The sequence below is a fragment of the Bufo bufo genome, chromosome 2, assembly GCF_905171765.1.
Source record: "Bufo bufo chromosome 2, aBufBuf1.1, whole genome shotgun sequence".
Lineage (NCBI taxonomy): Eukaryota > Metazoa > Chordata > Amphibia > Anura > Bufonidae > Bufo > Bufo bufo.
In genome coordinates, this window is record NC_053390.1 from 714956148 (window position 1) to 714982215 (window position 26068).

The window sequence follows — 26068 nt, forward strand, 5'->3', positions numbered from 1 at the left end:
GTTTTGGTCCGCATCCGAGCTGCATTTTTTGCGGCTCGTGTGCGGACCAATTCACTTCATTGGGGCCGCAAAAGATGCGGACAGCACTCCGTGTGCTGTCCGCATCCATTGCTCCGTTCCGTGGCCCCGCAAAAATTATGAGTCATGTCCTATTCTTGTCCGTTTTGTAGACAAGATTAGGCATTTCTATAATGGGCCTCCTGTTCCGTTCCGCAAATTGCGGAAGGCACACGGGCGGTATCCGTGTTTTACGGATCTGCAATTTGGAATTTAGATTGTGATCCCCAGACAGACAGGGACCAATGTCAGGGATGATAATCTGTGTACAGTGCTGCAAATATGTAGGCTCTATATAAATACATAAAATAAATTCTGTGTACAGTCATGTGGAAATGAATAAAACTATAAGAAATGAGAGCACTCACCCAAGCAATAACCCGAAGTCCATGTTTCTGGCATGTAATAACTTGCCTTTATAATAAATAGTATAATATTAAAACAAGACAGAAATCATTCACTTAAGCTGTAAAAATTCAAGAAGAGAAGATTACCAGATGTATCCTCTGCCACGACAGACGTGCACACGGTGAAGATTTCATAGAAGATATTGAATAACATGACTTCTCCTATTATGAAATGAAAAACAAAAGAGATTCAGTATTCCTAGGGAGAGCAATATACAATGTCTTGAAAAGATATTCATACCGTACTGTGTCAACTTCAAACGGATCCGTCCCCATTGACTTACATTGTAAGTCTGGACGGATCCGTTTGCCTCCGCACGGCCAGGCGGACACCCGAACGCTGCAAGCAGCGTTCAGTTGTCCGCCTGCTGAGCGGAGCGGAGGACAAACGGTGCCAGACTGATGCATTCTGAGCGGATCCGCCTCCACTCAGAATGCATTAGGACTGGACGGATCCGTTCGGGGCCGCTTGTGAGAGCCTTCAAACGGAACTCACAAGCGGAGCCCCGAACGCTAGTGTGAAAGTAGCCTTACACTCACAAACTTAAATGTATCTTACTGGGATTTTCTGTGACAGACCAACACAAAGTAGCAAGTACCGTATTTTTCGCTTTATAAGACAGACCTGATGATAAGACGCACCTAGATTTTTAAGGAGGAAAATTAGAAAAAATATATTTTGAACCAAAAGGTGTGCTTTTGGTGGGTTTTGAACTAATGGTGGATGACGCACTGTTATGGGGGGACCTGTGGATGATGCACTGTTATGGGGGACCTGTGGATGACGCACTGTTATGGGGGGACCTGTGGATGACACTGTTATGGGGGGGACCTGTGGATGACACTGTTATGGGGGGGACCTGTACATGACGCACTTTTATGGGGGCTCTGTGGATGATGCACTTTCATGGGGGATCTGTGGATGACGCACTTTTATGAGGGGGGATGTGTGGATGATACACTACTACGGGGGATGTGTGGATGACACACATATAGCATCTTATGTAGTGGGGGTCACTATTCACTTGATGATCTTATGCTGGTCACAGTATCATATGTGTCACAGTATATTGTCCCTGTGCGAATAGTGACACCACAGGGCACACAGTAGACTTTATATGTAAAATCTTTTAATGGCTCTGCTTTCTTCTATAACAGTACTTACTATGAAAGCAGCGGTCCAGCCGGCACGTGACGTCACTCAGTCAGTCAGTCAGTCACGCTCCTGCCAGCTTTATTAATGAAGTGGGAGGAGCATGACCGAGTGAGTGACGTCACGTTCCGGCTGGACCGCTGCTTTCATAGTAAGTACTGTTATAGAAGAAAGCAGAGTGTTATGGAGCAGTTTTCATATGTAAAGTCTACAATCTTCAAGCAGTGTCTCTGCTTTAAACTGGGGCAATCCTCTGTAGTAGTACAACTCACTATGAAAGCGGCAGGCAGGGCGGCAGCGTAACCTCGCGATTCTTACTCATTCACGCTCCTCCCACTTCATTCATGAAGGAAGTGGGAGGAGCATGAATGAGTGAGCATCGCGAGGTTACGCTGCCGCCCTGCCTGCCGCTTTCATAGTGAGTTGTACTACTACAGAGGATTGCCCCAGTTTAAAGCAGAGACACTGCTTGAAGATTGCAGACTTTACATATGAAAATTGCTGTGAGCGGGGCCCGATGTATTACAGTACAGTGACTGCATCGGGGCCCCGCCGCGAGTGTTGCCAGCCTCTGTCCCCTCCCCCCACCCCTCTGATACATCGCAGGCCGCAATGTATCAGCGTCATCAAAGTAAACATGGCAGTGTTCGCTTTATAAGACGCACTGCCATTCCCCCCCCCCCACTTTTTTTGGTGGGGGGGTGCGTCTTATAAAGCGAAAAATACGGTATGCGTAAAGTGAAAAGAAAATGATATAGGATTTTCTAAAATTTTAATAAATGAAAATCTAGAAAATGTGGTGTGCATTTGTATTCAGCCCTCTGTACTCCGATACCCCTAAATAAAATCCAGTGTGTCCAACTGCCTTCAAAAGTCACCTAATTAGTAAATAGAGTCCACCTGTGTGTCATTTATTCTCAGTATAACTACAGCTGTTCTGTGAAGGCCTCAGAGGTTTATTAGGGAACATTAGTGATCAAACAGTATCATGAAAACCAAGGAACACATCAGACAGGTCAGGGATAAAGTTGTGGAGAAGTGTAAAGCAGGGTTAGGTTATAAAAACAATATCCCAAGCTCTGAAGATCTCACGAAGCACTGTTCAATCCATCATCCAAAAATGGAAGGAGTATGGCACAACTGCAAACCTACCAACACATGGTCGTCCACCTAAACGGACAGACCAGGCAAGGAGAACACTAATTAGAGAAGAGCCAAGAGGGCCATCGTTACTCTGGAGGAGCTGCACACGATCCAAACTCAGGTGGGAGAATCTGTCCAAGGGACAACTATTATTGGTGTATTCAGTTTGCCACAAAGCATATAGGGGACACAGCAAACATGTGGAAAAAGGTGCTCTGGTCAGATTAGACCACAGAAAGAACTTTCTGGCCTCAATGCAAAACTAACACTGCACATCACCCTGAACACACCATCCCCATTATGAAACATGGAGGTGGTGGCAGCATCAGGCTGTGGGGATGCATTTCTTCAGCAGGCACAGGGAAGCAGGTCAGAGTTGATGGAAAGATGGAATGAGATCGGGGCGGAGGTTCACCTTCCGGCAAGACAAAGACCTTAAACATACAGCAAGAGCTACAACGGAATGCTTTAGATCAAAGCATATTTATGTGTTAGAATGGCCCAGTCAAAGTCCAGACCTAAATCCCATTGAGAATCTGTGGCAAGACTTAAAATATTCCTGTCCACAGACACCCTCCATCCAATCTGACTGAGCTTCAGCTATTTTGCAAATAAGAATGGGAAAAAATATGTCAGCCTCTACATGTGCAAAGCTGGTAGAGACATAATCCAAAAGACTTGCAGCTGTAATAGCAGCAAAAGGTGTTCCTACAAAGTACTGACTCAGAGGGGCTGAATACAAATGTGCGTCACACTTTCCAGATTTTTATTCATTGAAAATTTTGAAAACCATGTATCATTTTCTTTTCACTTCACACATACTTGCTACTTTGTGTTGGTCCATCACATAAAATCCCAATAAATTACATTTAAGTTTGTGAGTATAACGTGAAAAAGAGGTGTAAAATTCAAAGTGTATGAATACTTTGTCAAAGCACTGTATATCGATTATTACCAAACATACAAATGAATGAGACAAAGGAAGAAAACGCTTCGCTATGTTTACAAGACTTCCAGCTCTACAGTTTGCCTGAGCTTGCCTAGACCCCAATTCAGAAAGAGCAGCGAAAGGGGTTTCTGCATACATAAGCGGCCTCCTCCTGAGCAAAGTAGTCTCAGCTTTGACCCGTTTACCAAACCTATTGGAGTGAGGAGACAAGATGGCCACCTCTTAGGGCACATATAAAATACTGCAATATGGGATATAAGTGGATGAGGGTGGAGATTGATGTACAGTCCTGATCAAACGTTTAAGACCACTTGAAAAATGGCAAAAAATCCTATTTATCATGGCTGGATCTTAACAAGGTTCCAAGTAGAGCTTCAACATGCAACAAGAAGAAATGGGAGTGAGACAACATTTTTTGAGCATTCAATTTAATGAAAACAACGAATAAACTGAAACAGTCTGTTTTTCAGCTGATCAAAAGTTTAGGACCACACCTCCAAAAAAAAAACTAAACCCCCCCCCCCCCCCAAAACAGAAATCGAACTTCCAAACATGATCTCAGTAATGAGTAGCTCCGCCGTTATTGTTTATCACTTCAAAAATTTGTTTCGGCATGCTTGATGCAAGCGTTTCCATGAGGTGAGTGGGAACATTTCTCCAAGTGGTGAAGACGGCTGCACGAAGGCCATCTACTGTCTGGAACTGTTGTCCATTTTTGTAAACTTCCCTTGCCATCCATCCCCAAAGGTTCTCAATTGGATTTAGATCATAGGAACACGCAGGATGTTCCCATGATCTTCTCCTGGAAGAAGTCCTTTGTCCTGCGGGCATTGTGTACTGTAGCGTTGTCCTGTTGAAAAACCCAGTTGTTACCACACAGACGAGGGCCCTCAGTCATGAGAAATGCTCTCTGCAACATCTGGACATAGCCAGCGGCCGTTTGACGCCCCTGCACTTCCTGAAGATCCATTGTTCCACTGAAGGAAAAAGCACCCCAGACCATTATGGCGCCCCCTCCACTGTGGCGCGTAGAAAACATCTCAGGTGGGATCTGCTTGTCATGCCAGTAATATTGGAAACCATCAAGGTCAAAAAAATTCTCATCAGAGAATAAAACTTTCTTCCACCTTTGAATGTCCCATGTTTGGTGCTCTCTTGCAAAGTCCAAACGAGCAGTTCTGTGGTGTTCAAGGAGACGAGGTCTTTGAAGACGTTTTTTGTTTTTGAATCCCTACAGTCTCAGATGAGGTCTGATGGTTATGGGGCTGCAGTCAGCACCAGTAAGGCTGCGTTCACACGGGCGAGATTTCCGCTCGGGTGCAATGCGGTAGGTGAACGCATTGCACCCGCACTGAATCCGGACCCATTCATTTCTATGGGGCTGTTCAGATGAGCGATGATTTTCACGCATCACTTGTGCGTTGCATGAAAATCGCAGCATGCTCTATATTCAGCGTTTTTCACGCAACGCAGGCCCCATAGAAGTGAATGGGGTTGCGTGAAAATCGCAAGCATCCGCAAGCAAGTGCGGATGCGGTGCGATTTTCACGCATGGTTGCTAGGTGACAGAATGCTTAGTAAAATAGCGCTGGAAGGGTTAAAAAAAATTAGCAAATTAACTCACCTTCTCCTCTTGATCGCGAAGTTCCCGGTCTCTTCTTTACTTCTTTAATGATGAGTTGTGGGCTAAAGGACCTTTGGTGACGGCAGATCACATGCTCCAATCACATGGTCCATCACCGTGGTGATGTACCATGTGATTGGAGCATGTGATCTGACGTCACCAAAGGTCCTTTAGCCCACAACTCATCATACCGGGAACTTCGCGATCAAGAGGAGAAGGCGAGTTAATTTTTTTATTTTTTTTAACCCCTCCAGTGCTATTTTACTAAGCATTCTGTATTCAGAATGCTATTATTTTCCCTTATAACCATGTTATAAGGGAAAATAATACAATCTGCACTACAACTAACCCAAACCTGAACTTCTGTGAAGAAGTTCGGGTCTGGGTACCACAGTCGGTTTTTTATCACGAGCGTGCAAAACACATTGCACCCGCGCGATAAAAACTGAACATCGGAACGCAATCGCAGTCAAAACTGACTGCAATTGCGTACCTACTCGCGCGGGTTTGCCGCAACACACCGGGACGCATCCGGACCTAATCCGGACACGCTCGTGTGAACCCAGCCTAGTGGCCTTAATTTGGGTCGAGGATCGTCCAGTGTCTTGACGGACAGCCAATTGGATCCTCCGGCTCAGTGCTGATGAAATCTTTTTGGGTCTTCCACTTGACTTTTTTGTTCCATAACCCTCAGGATCATTTAAGAAATTGCAAATGTCTGACTACCTCCCACCTCAGCAGCGATGGCGCGCTGTGAGAGACCCTGCTTATGCAGTTCAACAACCCGACCAAGTTCAAAAAGGGAGTTTTTTTGCCTTTGCCATCACAACGTGTGACTACCTGACAGAAAATGACAATGGATCCACATCTTTGCACAGATTTGGCCTTTTAAAGGCATATGGTCCTAAACTTTTGATCAGCTGATTTCAGTTTATTCGTGGTTTTCATTAAATTGAATGCTCAAAAAAAGTTTGTCTCACTCTCATTTCTTCTTGTTGTTGAAGCTCTACTTGGAACCTTGTTAAGATCCAGCCATGCTAAATATGATTTTTTGCCATTTTTCAAGTGGTCTTAAACTTTTGATCAGGACTGTAGTAGTGTCCTTTACATGGAGTATAGTTCTATGACATAACACGTTGCTGATCAGCGGTAACTCAAGAATTTAGGATATTTTTGTCTATTGTGTCTATGTTACATCCCACAGATACCTAATGGCAATCCAGATTCATCTGCAATTCCTTTAATTTCTTCATCAAATGGCGGTGGAAGCTTTCCAACAAGAGCTGGCTGCAAAGCAAACATATTAAAGCATTAGGTCTTCTCTATTCTGATAAGTTTTCAAAAACTATGCACGACTATCAGTGTATCTACTACAATGATGAGGATATTTCATAAACTGCAAGTTATGGCCTGACCTCTCCTTCACACAAGTGGAATAAGGACCCATTTTCTGCAGCGTATTACAGCTACAGATCCTGAGAAAGCGGCCCAAGAGACAATACCCAGGGCTGAAGCTTTAGCTGCCATGCATACTGCCTCGTCTAGCATATCATTTCATTTAAAACAATTTACCGGATACTTTCTTCAAGTCCATTTATAAAAGAGTTTCGGGCAGTAAATATTATCCAGTTAGATATAATTAAATACGCACCATTTTGCATTATCGTCAATTTCAGCTAATGTTCAAAAATGTAGAGGAGCAGAATATTTCCAAGATATGAAATTCTAAATCTTGTAAAACCCTGACCACAATGGATCCGCTCATGGTTCTTGTAACGCATTCAAGCCAGAATTCTCAGCTATCGGCAAGCAGCTGCTCACAATCCTCAACTTCTACCATAAAAAAACACGACCCATAATAATACAGCCTTCTTTGCATTTAGAGGCTGAACACCAGGCCCCCATGACACATGAGACTATTTTCGGATTAGGCTACTTTCACACCAGCGTTTTTACTGTATCCGGCAGGGTTCAGCAAAAACACCTCCGGCATGATAATACAACCGCCTGCCTCCGTTATGAATGGATCCGGTTGTATTATCTTTAACATAGCCAAGACCGATCCGTCATGAACACCATTGAAAGTCAATGGGAGACGGATCCGTTTTCTATTGTGTCAGAGAAAACGGATCCGTCCCCATTAACTTACATTGTGTGTCAGGACGGATCTGTCTTGCTCCGCACCACATCGCAGACAGGCAGCGTTATTCGGTCTGTGATGGGGACGCAACCAAACGGAACGGAATGCATTCTGGAGCATTGCACTTCGTTCAGTTCAGATTTTTTCCTATTGACAATGAATGGGGACAAAACGGAAGCGTTTTCCCCAGCTATTGAGATCCTATGATAGATCCCAATAGCGGAAAGGCAAAGCACAAGTGTGAAAGTAGCCTTAGCGGTCAACAGTCCAGATGATGTCAGGAGTGATAAGGATTGGGCACGTTGATTTTCAATGCCCGATCCCTTAGTTCTGCCTGTAGATAGGCCGCCACTGCCAGAGATTACTCCTCTACTCACACTAAAACATATACTCATTCAGTCATGTGTGTATATCTATGGGGGAGATGTGAGAGGTCACTGTTGGCCGAATGAACATTTAGTCAACAGTTATTGAAGGTATATGGACACCTTAAAGGGGTTCTGCACTTTCATTTAACCAATGATCTATCCTCTGGATAGATCATCAGCTTCTGATCGGCGGGGGTCCGACACCCGGGACCCCCGCTGATCAGCTGTTTGAGAAGGCAGCGGCGCTCCAGCAGCGCCGCGGCCTTCTCAGTGTTTACTGCCGGCCTACTGACGTCACGACTAGTATCAACTAGCGTGGGCGGGGCTAAGCTCTGTTTACTTGAATGGAGCTTAGCCCCACCCACGCTAGTTGATACTAGTCGTGACGTCACTGGGCCTGCAGTAAACACTGAGAAGGCCGCGGTGTTACTGGAGCGCCGCTGTCTTCTCAAACAGCTGATCAGCGGGGGTCCCGGGTGTCGGACCCCCGCCGATCAGAAGCTGATGATCTATCCAGAGGATAGATCATCAGTTAAATGAAAGTGCAGCACCCATTTAAGGCCGACCATACACATTATCCATGTTTTGGCTTACAAATACAGATGGAAGTTACTAACAAGAAGGACAAAAAAGGTGGTATGGCAGTGAGCACACCTTGCATATAATACTAAATCTTTTACTAAGTCACAAGAAACCAAACTATGTACAAAGAAGCATAAAAACTGTTAAAAACAAGCTGACACACAGGAGTGCTGTCATATGAGGCACCCATCCACACACCATCCCCGAGTCAAAGAAGAATGACACCTCCAGGTACCCACAGGACTATACCAAAAGCTGGATACAAATATCATGTAAATGCCATACAAAAAGCCAATTAGCTGTAATGCACCCGACGCACATCGCCAGTTATCCTGACTTCAACAGCAATTTTCAACACCCCTGATGAACCCAGAATAACTGGCGATATGCAATATGCTACAATTGCAACTTGACAGTCACAAAAAAAATAAAAAATAATAAAAAAATAAATCACAATTGCAGCATGTCACAGCACAATCCCACTGAAATACATCATACGAAATGTTGCATGACACACGCTGTCGTACTCCTATTCACCCAGCACAAATCAATAATGGAAGGAGCTTCCTTTTATATAAAAAACAATAAGAAAAAAAAAAACTCCTTTTTGGCTTTGACTAAGGTTTTATTCGTACATGGGTCGGGGGCTCCATTAATAGCCTCCATCACAGATTCTGCAGCTTTTGACAGGAGAGTACAACTTGCTGCACGAAATCGATGGGGTCCATCTGGCACCACAGGGGGCCGTCCTGCAGCCACTTCGCTCACGTTTACATATCCATCTACAATCATGGTATCTATCTGAAATGTGGGCAGGAATGATAATGACCGCTTACGGCACATACTGTACATCCATGAGATCGCTGTAATCAACTTACCAGCTTCGTATCCACCAAGTCGATAAGTTTCTCACTATGAAAGATATATTTCGTCAGGTCCTTAATATGTTGCATCATTGCCGTTAGCTATGGGGAGAAAATAATAAATTACGCGTAACGTAATCTACCAAACATTGCCGATGACTGTACATTTATACAAAGGCAGGAGAGAATACGAGGAATGGTTTCATTCCATACAAGTTGGGGTTTCAGTGCACCGAGGGCCGGCCCTAGCCCCTCATTGCACCCCAGCTCCTCCTCTAGACTGGCCCTGTAATACAGTGCATGCTCCATATATTCTATCATTGGCGCATGCGCAGTTATCACCTTGGCAGCAGGGAGACACTAAGGAGATGTATTTTACATGCGCTATATAACTTTCTGTCCAAGTCTCTGGCAGCTCAGTAAAAATGCAGACTGTCACATACTCACTGGCTGTTTCCTATCACTTATTATCTTCCTCCATCGATCACTCGGTGGTTGGTCCAGATTCACTGTGTACCATGAGACATCTCCTCGGAACCTGTAACGGCAGCAATGTTTATGAGGGGTAAAATGGTTTCGGTCACACTAAAAACATACAGTAAGTGCCACTTACGCCATGGTTGCCCGGCCCGTAACATATTCACCAGGACAATGAGTTGTGGCATATAATATTTTGAATGGGGATTGAAAAGGAAGTGCAGCATCAATATATCACCATAAGGCTCAATTCACAAAACAAGAAAAATGGCCGCATGACAGTCGTTTAAGTTATAGCTGTCACACAGCCATTTTTAGAACCATTTGATGTCAATGGGGCCGTTCACAAGGACATTTTGTATGACCAGTGAACAACGCCAGTCAACACAGAGACACACAGTCCTCATTGAAATCAATGGACCCATTTTATGGCTGTTTAGAAAGCAGTGCAGCGGTCTAACAGCTGTTAAAAATGGGCGGACTAGGTAAAAATAGGGGGTTAAAAAAAAAAAATCATCACACTGGGATGGGTTGCATTCAATGAGGAGGATTTTTTTTTAATATATATATATATATTTTTTACACACACACAATGGGAATGGGAGCATTCCTCATACTGCCACTAATGGGAACATTCTTTATGCTAAGAACCACTAATGGGAGCATTATTAATACTGGGGGCCAGTAATCATACTTGGAACCTCTAATAGGGGCATTAATAATGAAATAATGAAGGGGGGCCCTAATGGGACATTAATCATACTGCAGGCAACTGATAGGGCAATAATAATACAGTGGGCACTAAGGGGGGCATTAATTAATACTAGGGGGCACTAATCATTTGAGGCACTATGGTGGGGCATTAAGCACACAGAGCACTGCAGAGGTTGGGATTTAAAAAAAACAATTTAAGTAATCCATTTTTACTGGCCGTTAAAAACTAAAAGACAGACAGAAAATGGATGCAAAAATGGCAGAAAAACTGGCCATAAAAAAATAGTCATTTTTTTCCCTGTCGTGTGAATGCAGAGCAAATCTGCCTATTTATGATGTTCTAGAACAGGGACGCTCAACCTGCGGCCCTCCAGCTGTTGCAAAACTACAACTCCCACCATGCATGGACAACCTACAGCTTTCAGGGCATGCTGGGAGTTGTAATTTTGCAACAGCTGGAGGGCCACAAGTTGAGCATCCCTGTTCTAGAAGATGACAATGCATCATTTAGGGAACCCATTGTGCGCTAATATAGAAGTACTGTATCTCTTTATAAGGTCAAGCAGGTCCATGCCCCTATGGGCAATAATGGTGGCCTCTCACATTTATCAGAAACCAATGATCGCAATATACACAAGAGACATAAGGTCACGAACGGCTTTTTACTATTTTAAGGGGAAATCTTAAAAATCAACATGTTTTATATTGTTCGTTTAAAGGGTAACTGTCATGTTTTCTTTATGTAATTGGATTGGTCTGACTAAGTTTACCTTAGTTCCCTAGTTAGTACCTTTGTATCGGTATTGAGTTCCCTAGTAATTGCAGCATGTTCTTTTCTCCCCCAGGCATTTCAGTGGTGCGGCTAAAACAGCGTTGCTTGGTGTCCTCTGTCTCCTATCTTCTATATACAGAAGATGGAGGACGTAGTAGTGGGCAGTCCCGAACGCTGCGTGTGCGCTCCCGTCGGACTGGGATAGTGCCGATATTCGCAATAAAAATTTGCTATTAGAAAATTTGCGATCAACTACTGAGGAGGAAGAGGGCGTGTTTAAGTCTGGAGAAAGCCGATTGGTTGGGGTGAGGCTGCGCGTTCCCGAGATGAGCCAAATGAATTCTGGGTAGTTAGGTTGGGAGGTCTTAGCCTCAGGGTAAGGGCATCAGCGGCCATCTTGAGAAGATGGTCAGAAAGAAGTCTTGTGAGGAGCGGTTGCTATGGACGGAATCTTATTAAACAAGTGGTATGTGAATAATTAGTGATTATGGATTATCACCACAGCAGCAACAACATATATGAAAATTTAATTTTGAGTGAAAATATGACAGTTATCCTTTAAGGATCAACCTGGAGCGCAAGAGGGTGGCCATGGCACAGGTATAAAAAAAAAAACAGCACCCAAGAGAATACCAGTCATGGTCTGCGTCTGTAATACAGTAATAGTTCTGCCCGGGCTCCTCAAGCTTCCTAAAGTAAGCCGCACAGTGTCTCATACCGCCCCCATAGTAATTCACTTAAGAGTGCCAACCACAGAGTACCCCGGATAACAGCGTCAGCCTCATAGTGCTACCAATAACTGTGCCAGCCACATTACCCCTATAGGAGTGCCAGGTATATAGTGTTTTCTAGCACAGTTCTAGCCCCAAGCAAGTGCTTAAAGGGGTTTTACCATCACATACAATGGAGACAAATCACTAGGACATGTCCCCATTGTCTGGGACCCGCACCTACAACAAGAACGGAGCGGGGAAATGAATGGAGGGCGCACTGCGCATGCGCAGCCACCCTCCATTCATTTCAATGGGGCCACCGAAAATAGCCGAGCAGTGGCTCGGCCATTTCCGTCTGCCCCATAGAAATTAATGGGAGCAGGGGCCGCACATGCGCGGTGCGCTCCTATTCACTTGTATGGGAGCAGCGCTTGGTGGTGGACGGACTCCAGGAAACCCAGAGTCCTCCAGCCGTTCTCCTTGTAGGTGCGGGTGCCGCACCCGCACCTATCAGACAATGGGGGCATATCCTAGCGATATGCCCCCATTGTATGTGATGGGAATACCCCTTTAAACTCTATTTACAAGGTCAGAAATGTTCGCACGAATGAAGGAATTTTCCCAGAAAGATCTTTCATCCATCGCCAGGTTTGTTTGAACACATATGCCCAGTATGAACAACTGTAACAGCCAATATGGGCTAAAATGGCTGCCAAATGATCGCTCACCATCAACAACCTACTTCTCTCTAGTGTGTACAGCCACCTGAAATGGGTATTCCCATCTCAATATTTGTTGCAGATAACTAGGTTAGGTCACAAATGTCAGATACCTGGAGGTACCAACCTGCTCCTATCTCCAAAACAGGGCCCCCAGAAGCAAAGGGAGAACAGCCGTGCATGGGCAGCCACCCTCCATTCAATGCTATGGGACTGCTGGAAGTAGCCAGAGGTGACTAGAGGTGGCCATGCTCGCTCAGCTATTTTTGGAAGTATCACAGCAGTGAATGGACAGCAAGCAGCGCATGCGCAGTGGGGTCTCCTGCACTTTGTAGGCCTTGTTCTGAGACCTGCATATCTCTGACACTTGTGGTGTATCTTAGCAATATGCCACAAATGTTGATATGGGAAAAGCCCTTTGATGCTGGCCAAAGAGGTGATTTTTGTTGGTGTCTATATGATTGGACATGTTTGAAATGTCTGTCAGCTGCTTATCTCCTTCCATAGAGATAACATAGCTGAACAGGGCAGGTCCGAGCTCACAACCGCCTCCTGAATAACTTATTAACCTATGGAAACTACTGTAACTTACGTAGGTCCACTGGGAGGGTAGGTTCCACTTCTGCAATCTTCTGTGTACTGAAACGAGACATTTTCCAGTGTTATAATATGAATATATAATACACTTTCACTTAAACACAAAACGCCCTAATAAAATAGAAATTAGCACCTTCTAACAAAGTGAAATAGATGGGCAGGGGCTAATCTGCTGTGTCTGAATGATAGTGAAGGATTCATCAGCTTCCGCAACCATATCCAGTATGATATCTGGCTTCCATTCGCTATTTAAGGGGTACTCCAGTTCTGAGAAGCAATCCCCTAAGCACAAGATAACTGCTGGGACCCCCACCAATCCCGGAATGAGAATCCCTGAGTACAGCATTAAGCTATTTCCGGGACTCCCATAGAGATGAATGGATGCCTGACTCACCGCTCCATTCATTTTGGTAGGCCCCAAGGGGTGCAGGGCCCCCATTCTTGTGATCATTCTGCAGTAGGACCCGCACGATGTTACAGTTATCCTCTATCCTCGGAATATGTTCTCGGAACTGAAATACCCCTTAAATGGCATATGGAAGCCAGATATCATGTTAACTATGGTGGCAGAAGATGATAAATCCATGTTTTCACTATCATGCTACGCTTACTCAGACTTTAAGCCGCCGACATTGTAGCAGGGGTGCAGAGTAATTTCAAGTGCTCCGTTCCATTCACTTGATACACCCCCCTTCAGTAGGGTACTGGGAGTAGGAACCCAACTGATCTGATATTAATGCCCCATCCCAAGGATAGGTCATCAATATTGGAAAGCTGGGACAACCCCTATAAAGAAGCACTTTTTTTTACATATATTACTAACTCACCATCAGTATTCTACCAGTGTAGTTTGTTACAGCCCAACTTATTGCATCCATACATTTTGAACCTTTTCATTATGGAAGCCTGGTCATGTGACCTCAAGTCTGACACCTTGCTCTAATGCAGGGATGCTCAACCTGCGGCCCTCCAGCTGTTGTAAAACTACAACTCCCACCATACTCTGCTGTAGGCTGTTCAGGCATGCTGGGAGTTGTAGTTTTGCAACAGTTGGAGGGCCGCAGGTTAAGCATGCCTGCTCATATATATAGACAGGAACTCTGTTTCTCCCCTGTGGCTGACTTCATCTGAACTACAGGATGACATCACCAGTCACAACTTTTCTTACCTAAAGGAGCGCAGATATATAGTAGGTAAGTGTATACATTCATTAGCTGCTCTTATATAAAACCTCCTTACTCACACTGCCTGTCTGTACTATCTGTGTGTGCGGACTCTCCAGTGCAGTTCTATGAGATGTAGCTTCACACTGCTCTCCCTGCCTCCTACATGTAAGAGCTGACAGGGGAGAGAGAGATGACAAGACAGAGGGCAGACAGGCTCAAGCTGTATCACATAGGAATATATAGAGTATGCACTGTGAGGAGACAGCAGCCCTGTGTCACCGATCTGTCATGGTAGCCCTTACTCCATCCTCCTCTGTCTCTGCAAAGCAAGGTATGATGGGAAATGTAGGATTCATTAGGAAAGCCATATCTAAGGGAAGAAAGAATTAAGATGGCTGCCAACCCACAAATTGCACATCAAATAAAACAGGTATACACAGTCATAGGGGGAGGGCTGTCAATCACTGATAGGACCACCTCCTGGACTTCACAGCCCATGCATCTGCACCTCATACACCATGTTCAACATGACAAGTTCACTTTAAGCAAATAACCAGATTATGAGAAAGGGAGCCAGTCTGTCTCATTACCTGCTTAATAAATTACTCTGACATTCAGGTTGTCAATTGCACATGAATATTTATTAGAAGCCGCTCTGTTCTGACAGACATCAGCGTCACAGGATAGGTGGGATAAGTCTATAAAAGAGCAACGTGCTTTAACCCGGGGCCACCTACATATGCTGGACTTTTGCCAAAGCCCCGGGAAGGACTGCAACCGCCATCCCAGGGTCCTGATCAACTGCAATAGCCCTCCTAAGTTTTAGTCAGGGAGAACAAATCTAACGGCTGTGTGAAAACAAACAGGTGAGCCGCCATCATGGTTCTCCATGGGACAGAAAACCAACCAGGTAGGGACAGGAAGTATAAATTTGACCCTCCTTGGGCTCTTTTTCAGTGTCTTTCTGGACCGACAGCCTAGAGAGTCTTTCCTCATATATAAAAGGATTATATAGATTTTTATTTTTTTGCATTCACACCAACACACCCCTCCACCCATCTACAGACCTATATGTCTATATTATATATATTTATATTTTAATTTTATTTTTTGGGCCGGGGGAGGGGATCCATGCCGTCATGGAGGATTCATGAAAAGGGAATTACCGATAAGTAATTTGGATTTTCCCTTTCATCCTCCATGATGGCATACCATGAGATATACCAGATTACATTTTTTTTTCTTGTTTAGTGAGGGACTATGGCCTGAAGCACCTTTCTACCAAAGGCGAGCTCCCGACTAGCCCTAGTATCCACTCTATAATGTTTAATAAACGTATGAGGGCTTGACCACGTTGCCGTCCTGCATATTTGTTCTAATGAAGCGCTCGCCCCCTCAGCCCAGGATGCTGAAACAGATCTTGTGGAATGTGCTGTAAAAGGATTTTGGTGGAGAATTTCCTAAAGATTTGTATGATTCTGAGATGGCCATTTTTATCCATCTAGACAATGAGTTCTTTGTGGCTTTATGTCCCTTATGTGCTCCACCGAACTGGACGAATAAGTAGTCTGTCTTTCTGAACGTTTTTGTGGTTTCTAGATAGACTAAAACAGCCCTACGCACATCTAACCTGTGGAACTTCTCTTCCCCTTCAGTTTTTGTGTTTCGAACAAAATGATGGGACAATAATTTCTTCTGGTCTGTGGAAATTTGATAGAACTTTGGGAAGAAAGGAAATGATCCAATCTGAAAACAATTCTGTTTGAAAACAAGATGCAGAAGGGTTCCATTATTTTTAAAGCTTGAATTTCACTTACTCTACGTGCTGAGGTAATTGCCACCAGAAAAAAGGTCTTTAGTGACAAACACCTCAGAGCAGAGGTGGCCAACCCGCGGCTCCTCGCACCTTCACTTGCGGCTCTCAGAGGAGCGCGCTTTCCTCTACATACGCGGCTCTCCTCTACATATGCAGGCCAGGGATGTCGCAGGTATCGAAATATTAGCACAGGGGAGAAGGAAGAAGAAAGCAGTCCCCCCTCCCCCTATGCTGCTGCCACCAATAAGAATGCAGAGGGGAAGAGGATGCGGGTGCTGGCTGCAGAATCATATAGCCCGCACCCGACCTCTATGAGAAGTAGCTGAGATCCGCAGCAGTTAACCCCTTAGGTGCCGCACCTCAGGGGTTAACTGCCGGGGATCGCAGCGCCGTCATAGAGGCCATGTGTCGGCTATGTGATTCTGCCAGCACCCGCCTCCTGTATCTGTATTAAAGGTTAATTGTCATTGGTGGCACAGTGCACCCCTCCCCCCTTAATACGCGCAGGCCCGCGCTCTGACCTGACGCTGTGCACGTCAGGTCACTGTGGAGAGGGCGCCACAGTCTTCAGAGCAGTGGCAGCAGAGGTAGGGTAAGCCTCCTACACAGTTTTATTTTATTAAAGTACTGATCATGGGGGTCTTATCTGACATGAGGGTAGTATGAGCTCAGATAAGACCCCCAAATCCTCATCAGACCCACAAAATAAGCCTCCCAGTGCTCACATAAGACACCAAAAATCAGACACCCCATGCTCACATCTCCCCTATGTCAAAGGTCATCTGTGCATGAGGGTGTCATCTGAGAAATCTTGAAACACATTGTGAAAAACAAAGATTTCCAGAAGTCTCACTAAAGCCGTCTACACTACAGGTAGGAAAGGTGGTTTAAATGCACTTTTAAATGTTTGATAACTCAATTGCAGTAATACTGTCGTGTGCACACATATTTGTGTAAACGGATAGCTTGTGGCTCCTGGCAGTCATACGATTTTTTTTTCTGGCTCTTTGTGTCTGTAAGGTTGGCCACCCCTGCCTCAGAGTCTTCTGACAGGGGCTCGAAGGGAGCATTTGTCAGACCTGATAGCACTAAATTGAGGTCCCAAGGGGATATGGTCTTAACCTGTCTGCTCCTTTCAAGAAACGGATAACCCATGGGTGATCCGCAATTTTTTCTTCAAATACAGTACTTAACGCCAACACACTTTAGTTTTTGGACTAGCTTTAGCTTTCTAAGCCCCATCCTTCTCACTCTGCACACATACAGGAAAAGAGGGAGACAGAGGTATAAGGGGGTTAGCATAAGTAACATAACCAGCATTCCCCCACAGAGACTATCTTACTTAAAGGGGTACTCCCATCTTAATGATCACTGTTAAATCTGTTAATGATTTAACAGTGATCATTTTTCTAAATATATTTAATTAACTAATTCCCACCCCTTAGAAGAAAATGAACATATACTTACCTGACTGTTGTCTTCCGTCTCCCCTGGTTACGGCCACCGCTCTTCTCTGGAATCACGGCGGCCGCGCTTGCGCAGACGACTTCTTCTTTTCTCCCGGCCGCGCGCAGTCACGAAAGCGCACGCCGAGGCCGCGCATGCGCTATGGTGATTTCTTCCTGGCCAGTATAGTATACTTGCCAGGAAGAAGTCACCAGGGCGCATGCGCGGCGGCGTGCAGTCCAGCGCGCGGCCCGGCCGGTAGAAGACTTCAATCAAGATGGAGCCCGCCCCCTGCCGAAACCAGGAAGTGGACAGCGCGCCGGGAGCAGGTAAGTATGAAACAGCATGATGAGAATAACCCTTTAAAGTAGATGGTCCCTGCAAAGTTTCCATGTGACCAGAACCCGTCTCAGACCTTTTTTACTGTACCACCTTTAATCCCCTTTAAATACTCTTACATGTAGACCTCAGATCAGCGGGCGATTCCGCCATGATCCTGCGCGCCAATTTCGTTCCACGGACCGGAAGTACCTACTGGAACGCACGTGAGCCGCATACGACTTCCGGTGGCGTCACTGTGAGTGTCAGAAGTATCGGATCGTGATGAGAAGCTTACCAAAGAACCGGTGGTACTCCCTGAGTGTTCGGTCACACATGGACCTCCACGCCCAACACGCTGAGCGGGAGGTAAGGAGCAGGGATCTTGAAGGGCTCCCCAGCACCTCAATACCCAACTAGGGCACAGGTGCTGCTGCCTGCTTTCCTCATGTGTATATGGCATTCCTTTTCTTCTTACTGCCTCAGAACAGAAACGGGCTCATAGCAATGCCATGAGGATGATCCATCTCCCACCTGGAGGGACAGGAAGACACTGAGGAAGAGCCGAAGGAGGGTCAAATTTATACTTCCTGTCCCTACCTGGTTGGAGGCGGGTCATCTCTCATGGTATGCAGTCATGGAGGATGAAAGGGAAAAACAAGAGCAGGTAAAGTGGAGGGGGCTTTTTAAATTACTAGTCTCCACTGGTCCTTGGCAGGTGGGGTATCCTCCTGCTAGTACCTTTGGGGAGGTGGAAAAACCTTGAAGCACAGATTTAACAGTCCTGATCAAGTGTAGCTGAGGACATCCACTGCAAGGTGGAAGGAAGACCAACATGGGTCCACACTAGTGATTACAGGAGACTGCAGGACATCATAGGAGCTGTCCAAGTGCCTCAATCCCAGAAGCAGGACGGGTTTATATTGGGAAAATATTAGTTTTGTGGTGTAAGGTTATACATGCAGTGAATAAGCTTCCCAATTGGGTTGGGAAAGTTTCCCGAATAAGTTACTTACAGGCCTCCGAGGGTACAAGCTCCTGAGAAGCTGAGGAGACTGATGCCTGTATGTAACTCCATATACACAGCGTCCGAGTGCAAGTCTGCGGGGGGTGGCGTATATCAGCATGCAATGTGGGGGAACGGAGTGAAGAAACATCCAAAGACCACCCTGGGATGGAACGTACCCACATGAAGTGCTCTCTGTCCCTGGTAAGACTGCATACTGTCTGCAGACTGTGGAGGTAATGAAAGGGTTACTTGAAGCATTACATTGGAAATCTTTTTAAATTGTCCGATGTCAAGACCAGACATGACCTCCGGACATTTCATGCATTCTGTTAACCTTTTAACTCACCAAGGAGCACTGCCCCTTTTTGTCTATAGCAGAGAAGCTGTGCAGACGCTCACTACAATGATATACACTCATGCTTAGTGCAAAGGTCAAATTTCCTTTACCAATTCTGCAGTAATTAAAGGGGTTGTCCCATGAAAAATATTCTACAGTTTTCAAACCAGCACCTGGATCTGAATTCTTTTGTAATTGAATGTAATTAAACATTTTGTATAGCCAGTTAGTTATTCACTTATTTCGTTGTCCTGCTCACTGAGAAGGCCGCACATGCTCCGTTTTATCCTTCATCTGCCTCCTGAGCTGTGATAGGGAGAGCATGGACACGCCCCCTGAGCTGTGATACGGAGAGCATGGACACGCCCCCTGAGCCGTGATAGGGAGAGCATTGACATGCCCCCTGAGCTGCAGCAGAGAAGACACTCCCCTTGAGCTGTGATAGGGAGAGCATGGACACGCCCCCTGAGCTGTGATAGGGAGAGCATGGACACGCCCCTGAGCCGTGATAGGGAGAGCATTGACATGCCCCCTGAGCTGCAGCAGAGAAGACACTCCCCTTGAGCTGTGATAGGGAGAGCATGGACCAGCCCCCTGAGCTGTGATAGGGAGAGCATGGACGCGCCCCTGAGCTGTAATAGGGAGAGCATGGACACGCCCCCTGAGCTGCAGCAGAGAAGACACTCCCCTTGAGCTGTCAGCTTGATATAAATCTAGCCGAGCAATGATTGAGGAGATCTCTGGATCCATGCAAGGTACAGGGCTGGTTCTAGCTTTGTTATGTACTATATGAAGTCTAATTTAATTTTTGTTTACATTAGTTATGAGATAAGCCCTATAAAGGCCATAGACTCTTTGTAAGGCCTCATGGACACATTTTCTGCGGCTCGGATGCGACCCATTCACTTCAATGGGGGCCACAAAAGATGCGGACTACACTTGCAGACCGCAAAACACGGCACCGTCCTTTGTATGAGGCCCTAAGGGCAAGATCTGCTTGGTTACAGCAGTAATGCATAGTAAAGAATGTCTAAATGACACTATACAATGATTCATAAAGGAAGCCACAATAATGTATGCATCTGTAATGGGTTAAATGCTCTTCTATAATAAAGCCTGTAGGGACAGCCCGGGGCAGGGAAGGTGATTCTCTCAGGTATTCCGGATTGACGGCTATAACCAGTAACACTGCAGGTATTTTCAGTACAGAGCAGTGCGCCTGCGTGGTGCACACAGAGCAGAGGACATGGTCACACCCAAACAACTACATGAATCTCCTCGGGCAGCGTGGAGTCTGACTCCGCCCACATAACATCACATGATAATCACATGATCACAGGTCCTTTAGCCCACCAGGACCTAGTTCCTATATTTTAGTAATTTGTAATGCCGTAAACCCTGCCCTCACACACACCAGGAACGTCTAGATGAGGCCACAGCTCCGAAAAGCTACTTCTCGCCGCCACCTAGCTTACAGTCACATGACCTAAGCCTCTCGGGAGCCCATACATTCTAGTCACTACGCTACGGTGTCAATCCCATTCGCCGCAGCCGCTCCCCTCATAACCTGAAGCTGGTGGAGCTACAAGTCCCCGCAGTCTCCAGTGGCAAGCCGCCTGCCGCTGCTACTCACCGGGGGCAGGTCCTGGGCCAGGCTGAGCCCGGACAACGCCAGCAGCAGACACCACAGCATTGCTGCCCACATCTCCAGAGAGGACAGCAGCTACTTCCCGGATCGTGCTGCTGTTACATGACCGCACATGGGCTGTACCATCTATATCAGCTCGGGGGCGGGGAGACGACGTCTGTCACATGTCTCCGTAGCCGCACTGTCCGTGTGACATGGGTGCGCCCGCCTGCTGAGACTGGCAACAAGCTGGACAGTGCCCTCCGGGTAATATACAGTGCGGAGAGTGCCCCCATACATAGCGACAACCGGAGAGTGCCCCATATATAGCGACAACCGGAGAGTGCCCCCATACATAGCGACAACCGGAGAGTGCCCCCATACATAGCGACAACCGGAGAGTGCCCCCATACATAGCGACAACCGGAGAGTGCCCCCATACATAGCGACAACCGGAGAGTGCCCCATACATAGCGACAACCGGAGAGTGCCCCCATACATAGCGACAACCGGAGAGTGCCCCCATACATAGCGACAACCGGAGAGTGCCCCCATACATAGCGACAACCGGAGAGTGCCCCCATACATAGCGACAACCGGAGAGTGCCCCCATACATAGCGACAACCGGAGAGTGCCCCCATACATAGCGACAACCAGAGAGTGCCCCCATACATAGCGACAACCGGAGAGTGCCCCCATACATAGCGACAACCAGAGAGTGCCCCCATACACAGCGACAACCGGAGAGTGCCCCCATACACAGCGACAACCGGAGAGTGCCCCCATACATAGCGACAACCGGAGAGTGCCCCCATACATAGCGACAACCGGAGAGTGCCCCCATACACAGCGACAACCGGAGAGTGCCCCCATACACAGCGACATCCAGAGACTGCCCCCATACATAGTGAGAACACGAGACTGCCCCCATACATAGCGACAACCGGAGAGTGCCCCCATACACAGCGACAACCGGAGAGTGCCCCCATACACAGCGACAACCGGAGAGTGCCCCCATACATAGCGACAACCGGAGAGTGCCCCCATACATAGCGACAACCGGAGAGTGCCCCCATACATAGCGACAACCGGAGAGTGCCCCCATACATAGCGACAACCGGAGAGTGCCCCCATACATAGCGACAACCGGAGAGTGCCCCCATACACAGCGACAACCGGAGAGTGCCCCCATACATAGCGACTACCGGAGAGTGCCCCCATACACAGCGACAACCGGAGAGTGCCCCCATACACAGCGACAACCGGAGAGTGCCCCCATACACAGCGACAACCGGAGAGTGCCCCCATACACAGCGACAACCGGAGAGTGCCCCCATACACAGCGACAACCGGAGAGTGCCCCCATACACAGCGACAACCGGAGAGTGCCCCCATACACAGCGACAACCGGAGAGTGCCCCCATACACAGCGACAACCGGAGAGTGCCCCCATACATAGCGACAACCGGAGAGTGCCCCCATACACAGCGACAACCGGAGAGTGCCCCCATACACAGCGACAACCGGAGAGTGCCCCCATACATAGCGACTACCGGAGAGTGCCCCCATACATAGCGACAACCGGAGAGTGCCCCCATACACAGCGACAACCGGAGAGTGCCCCCATACACAGCGACAACCGGAGAGTGCCCCCATACATAGCGACAACCGGAGAGTGCCCCCATACACAGCGACAACCGGAGAGTGCCCCCATACACAGCGACATCCAGAGACTGCCCCCATACATAGTGAGAACACGAGACTGCCCCCATACATAGCGACAACCGGAGAGTGCCCCCATACACAGCGACAACCGGAGAGTGCCCCCATACACAGCGACAACCGGAGAGTGCCCCCATACATAGCGACAACCGGAGAGTGCCCCCATACATAGCGACAACCGGAGAGTGCCCCCATACATAGCAACAACCGGAGAGTGCCCCCATACATAGCGACAACCGGAGAGTGCCCCCATACATAGCGACAACCGGAGAGTGCCCCCATACACAGCGACAACCGGAGAGTGCCCCCATACACAGCGACAACCGGAGAGTGCCCCCATACATAGCGACTACCGGAGAGTGCCCCCATACACAGCGACAACCGGAGAGTGCCCCCATACACAGCGACAACCGGAGAGTGCCCCCATACACAGCGACAACCGGAGAGTGCCCCCATACACAGCGACAACCGGAGAGTGCCCCCATACACAGCGACAACCGGAGAGTGCCCCCATACACAGCGACAACCGGAGAGTGCCCCCATACATAGCGACAACCGGAGAGTGCCCCCATACATAGCGACAACCGGAGAGTGCCCCCATACATAGCGACAACCGGAGAGTGCCCCCATACACAGCGACAACCGGAGAGTGCCCCCATACACAGCGACAACCGGAGAGTGCCCCCATACATAGCGACTACCGGAGAGTGCCCCCATACATAGCGACAACCGGAGAGTGCCCCCATACATAGCGACTACCGGAGAGTGCCCCCATACACAGCGACAACCGGAGAGTGCCCCCATACACAGCGACAACCGGAGAGTGCCCCCATACATAGCGACAACGGGAGAGTGCCCCCATACACAGCGACAACCGGAGAGTGCCCCCATACATAGCGACAACCGGAGAGTGCCCCCATACATAGCAACAACCGGAGAGTGCCCCCATACACAGCGACATCCAGAGACTGCCCCCATACATAGTGAGAACACGAGACTGCCCCCATACATAGTGAGAACACGAGAGTGCCCCCATACATAGTGAGAACACGAGAGTGCCTCCATACATAGTGACTAGAGATGAGCAAATTTTTCAAAAATTCGATTTGCCCAATTCGCCCAATTTTTTGAAAAAATTTGGTTCGATCCGAATTTATTTGCGGCGAATAGCGGCAATATTGTGAGTCAGTATGACATGCAGATGACAGGTGTCGCTCTTAGAATCACTGCACACTTCACTTATTTGGGCAGTCATGGAGCCAAAACTGACCAAATAACTAAGTGTGAACTCAGCCTTACAGGTCGATGTTAGCGCCAAGAAGAAGAGCACTCCTTTTACACCCTCGTCAGCTGATTCCACATAGATGTCTACAGAACCTGTTCTATTAAACACTTATACAAGTAGAGCCTCCCTGACAGTGGAGCGGGTGTCAGCAGTAAGTGTGTGTTGACGTCACTGATTATTTTGCCCTTCCTTTGATCCGTCAGAATGATAACCCCCAAAAAAACAGATCCTGTCTGTGGAGCATACGCCTTCACTCAGTCAGCATTTGGTCAGTAATCCATCAGTATTGCTAATGCCCAAAAAACAGGAGTGGATCTAAAACAGAGATGAAACGTGAATGGAATATTTGCATGTCTTCTGTGTTTTGTACCCACTCCTGCTTTTGGCTACCAAATCATAATCCAATTCTGATGGAACCATACAGGCCTTACAGCTGCTACACAGACAGGATCCGTTGTGCGTCTCATTTTTCCTTCCTTCTGACAGATCAGAAGAAAGGTCAATTAAATGATGAAGTTAGTCAGGCCGAAAGGCAAAATAGTGGCCCATTCATGAAGTGTGTGGCACAGTAGGTGAGGGAAGGGAAGCAAACCAAATGCAACAAAACACCAGTCTAGGCCCCAAACCTAGGGAACAGGGAAAGGTCACCACCTGACAATCCCTGAGCCTTTCCCTCACTGCTGACAACATGAGCAAATCCTTAGGGTGGAAGTGCTCATGCGCTGGAACCTAAGTTTAGCTGAAACAAACCCTCAGCTAGGGAGCTGAAGACAAGACAACCGGTTCCTAGCGCAAGGTGCAGGAACCAGCGTCTTCCTGAGGCCTAGCCAGAACACACAACAAAAAGGAAGGAGTAGGACTTAGTTTAAGACGGACGGGGAGCAGGAGATGCACCAAACACCAGCTGAGAACTCCAGAAGCAAATATAAACCGCAAGGGCTATAGTGAGAGGCTGGTATAAATAGCACCACTAAGTAGCTAATGAGCAGAACCTGTGAGGAGGTGGGATCCTGCCCAAAACCACAACAAAGAGAAACAGAACAATCTGTCAGACTCACGTGTAGCAAGTCTGTCATATCTTCTCAGGCCTCTTTACGGTTGACCTCGGGCACCCAGGACCAACCTTATCCGGGTGTGCCCTGTGAAAGGCCTTCACAAGGCGACTAGCATTGACATCGGTAGCCGGAACCCACATTTTTTCTTCAGGGCCGTATCCTCTCCAATGCACAAGGTACTAAAAGGAGCCACGAAGAACACGCGAGTTGAGTATTTTGGAGATCTGAAACTCCAGATTACCATCTATCAAGACAGGAGGAAGTGGCAAAGGAGATGATTCAGCAGGTTCAACATACTTCTTCAACAAAGACTTGTGAAACACATTATGGATCTTTCAGGCCAGCGGAAGTTTTAGACCAAACGCAACCGGATTAACAATGGCCGAGATTTTGTAAGGACCAATAAATCTTGGGCCCAACTTCCAAGAAGGTACTTTCAACTTAAAGGGTTTCTATCACTTTGTTTTACATATTTAGGTGTCAGACACTAGCGATCCGCTAGTGTCTGCTCTAACAAACCATCCTAATATGATAGGTTTTGGGGCAGCCGTTTCGCTAAAAAAAGAACTTATATATATATATGCTAATGAGCCTCTAGGTGCTATGGGGGCGTCATTAGCACCTAGAGGCTCGGTCTACCTTTACAAAATACCGCCGCCCAGCGTGTCCCTCCAGCCCGCCCATCTCCTCCGGAATGCGATCCTCCCCGTGCGCGTCTCTATTCTGCGCATGCGCAGTGAATGTCTGACCGCTTCCCTGCACAGACATCTCCACTGCGCCGATGACATCATAGTGCTCCGAGGAACAGGCGCAGTGGAGATGTCTGTGCAGGTAAGCGGCAGGAGGGACAGCAGGAGATGGGCGGGCTGGAGGGACACGCTGGGCGGCGGTATTTTGTGAAGGTAGACGGAGCCTCTAGGTGCTAATGACGCCCCCATAGCACCTAGAGGCGCATTAGCATATATATATATATAAGTTCTTTTTTTAGCGAAACGGCTGCCCCAAAAC

The 26068-nt window shown here is 47.2% G+C and overlaps 1 protein-coding gene across 1 annotated transcript in view; it reads right to left on the reverse strand.

Annotated features, from left to right (window-relative positions):
• Positions 1-21159, reverse strand: part of ASAH1 (N-acylsphingosine amidohydrolase 1) — a 37948-nt gene extending 16789 nt beyond the window's left edge. Inside the window, exons 1-7 of the mRNA XM_040418771.1 lie at positions 21004-21159; positions 13274-13320; positions 9734-9824; positions 9302-9388; positions 6542-6620; positions 552-626; positions 426-471 (exon numbers count right to left, since the gene is read on the reverse strand). Coding sequence (XP_040274705.1) covers positions 426-471; positions 552-626; positions 6542-6620; positions 9302-9388; positions 9734-9824; positions 13274-13320; positions 21004-21075 — 497 coding nt within the window. The 5' untranslated portion in view covers positions 21076-21159. The remainder of the gene's footprint in view (positions 1-425; positions 472-551; positions 627-6541; positions 6621-9301; positions 9389-9733; positions 9825-13273; positions 13321-21003) is intronic.
• Positions 21160-26068: the final 4909 nt, after the last annotated feature.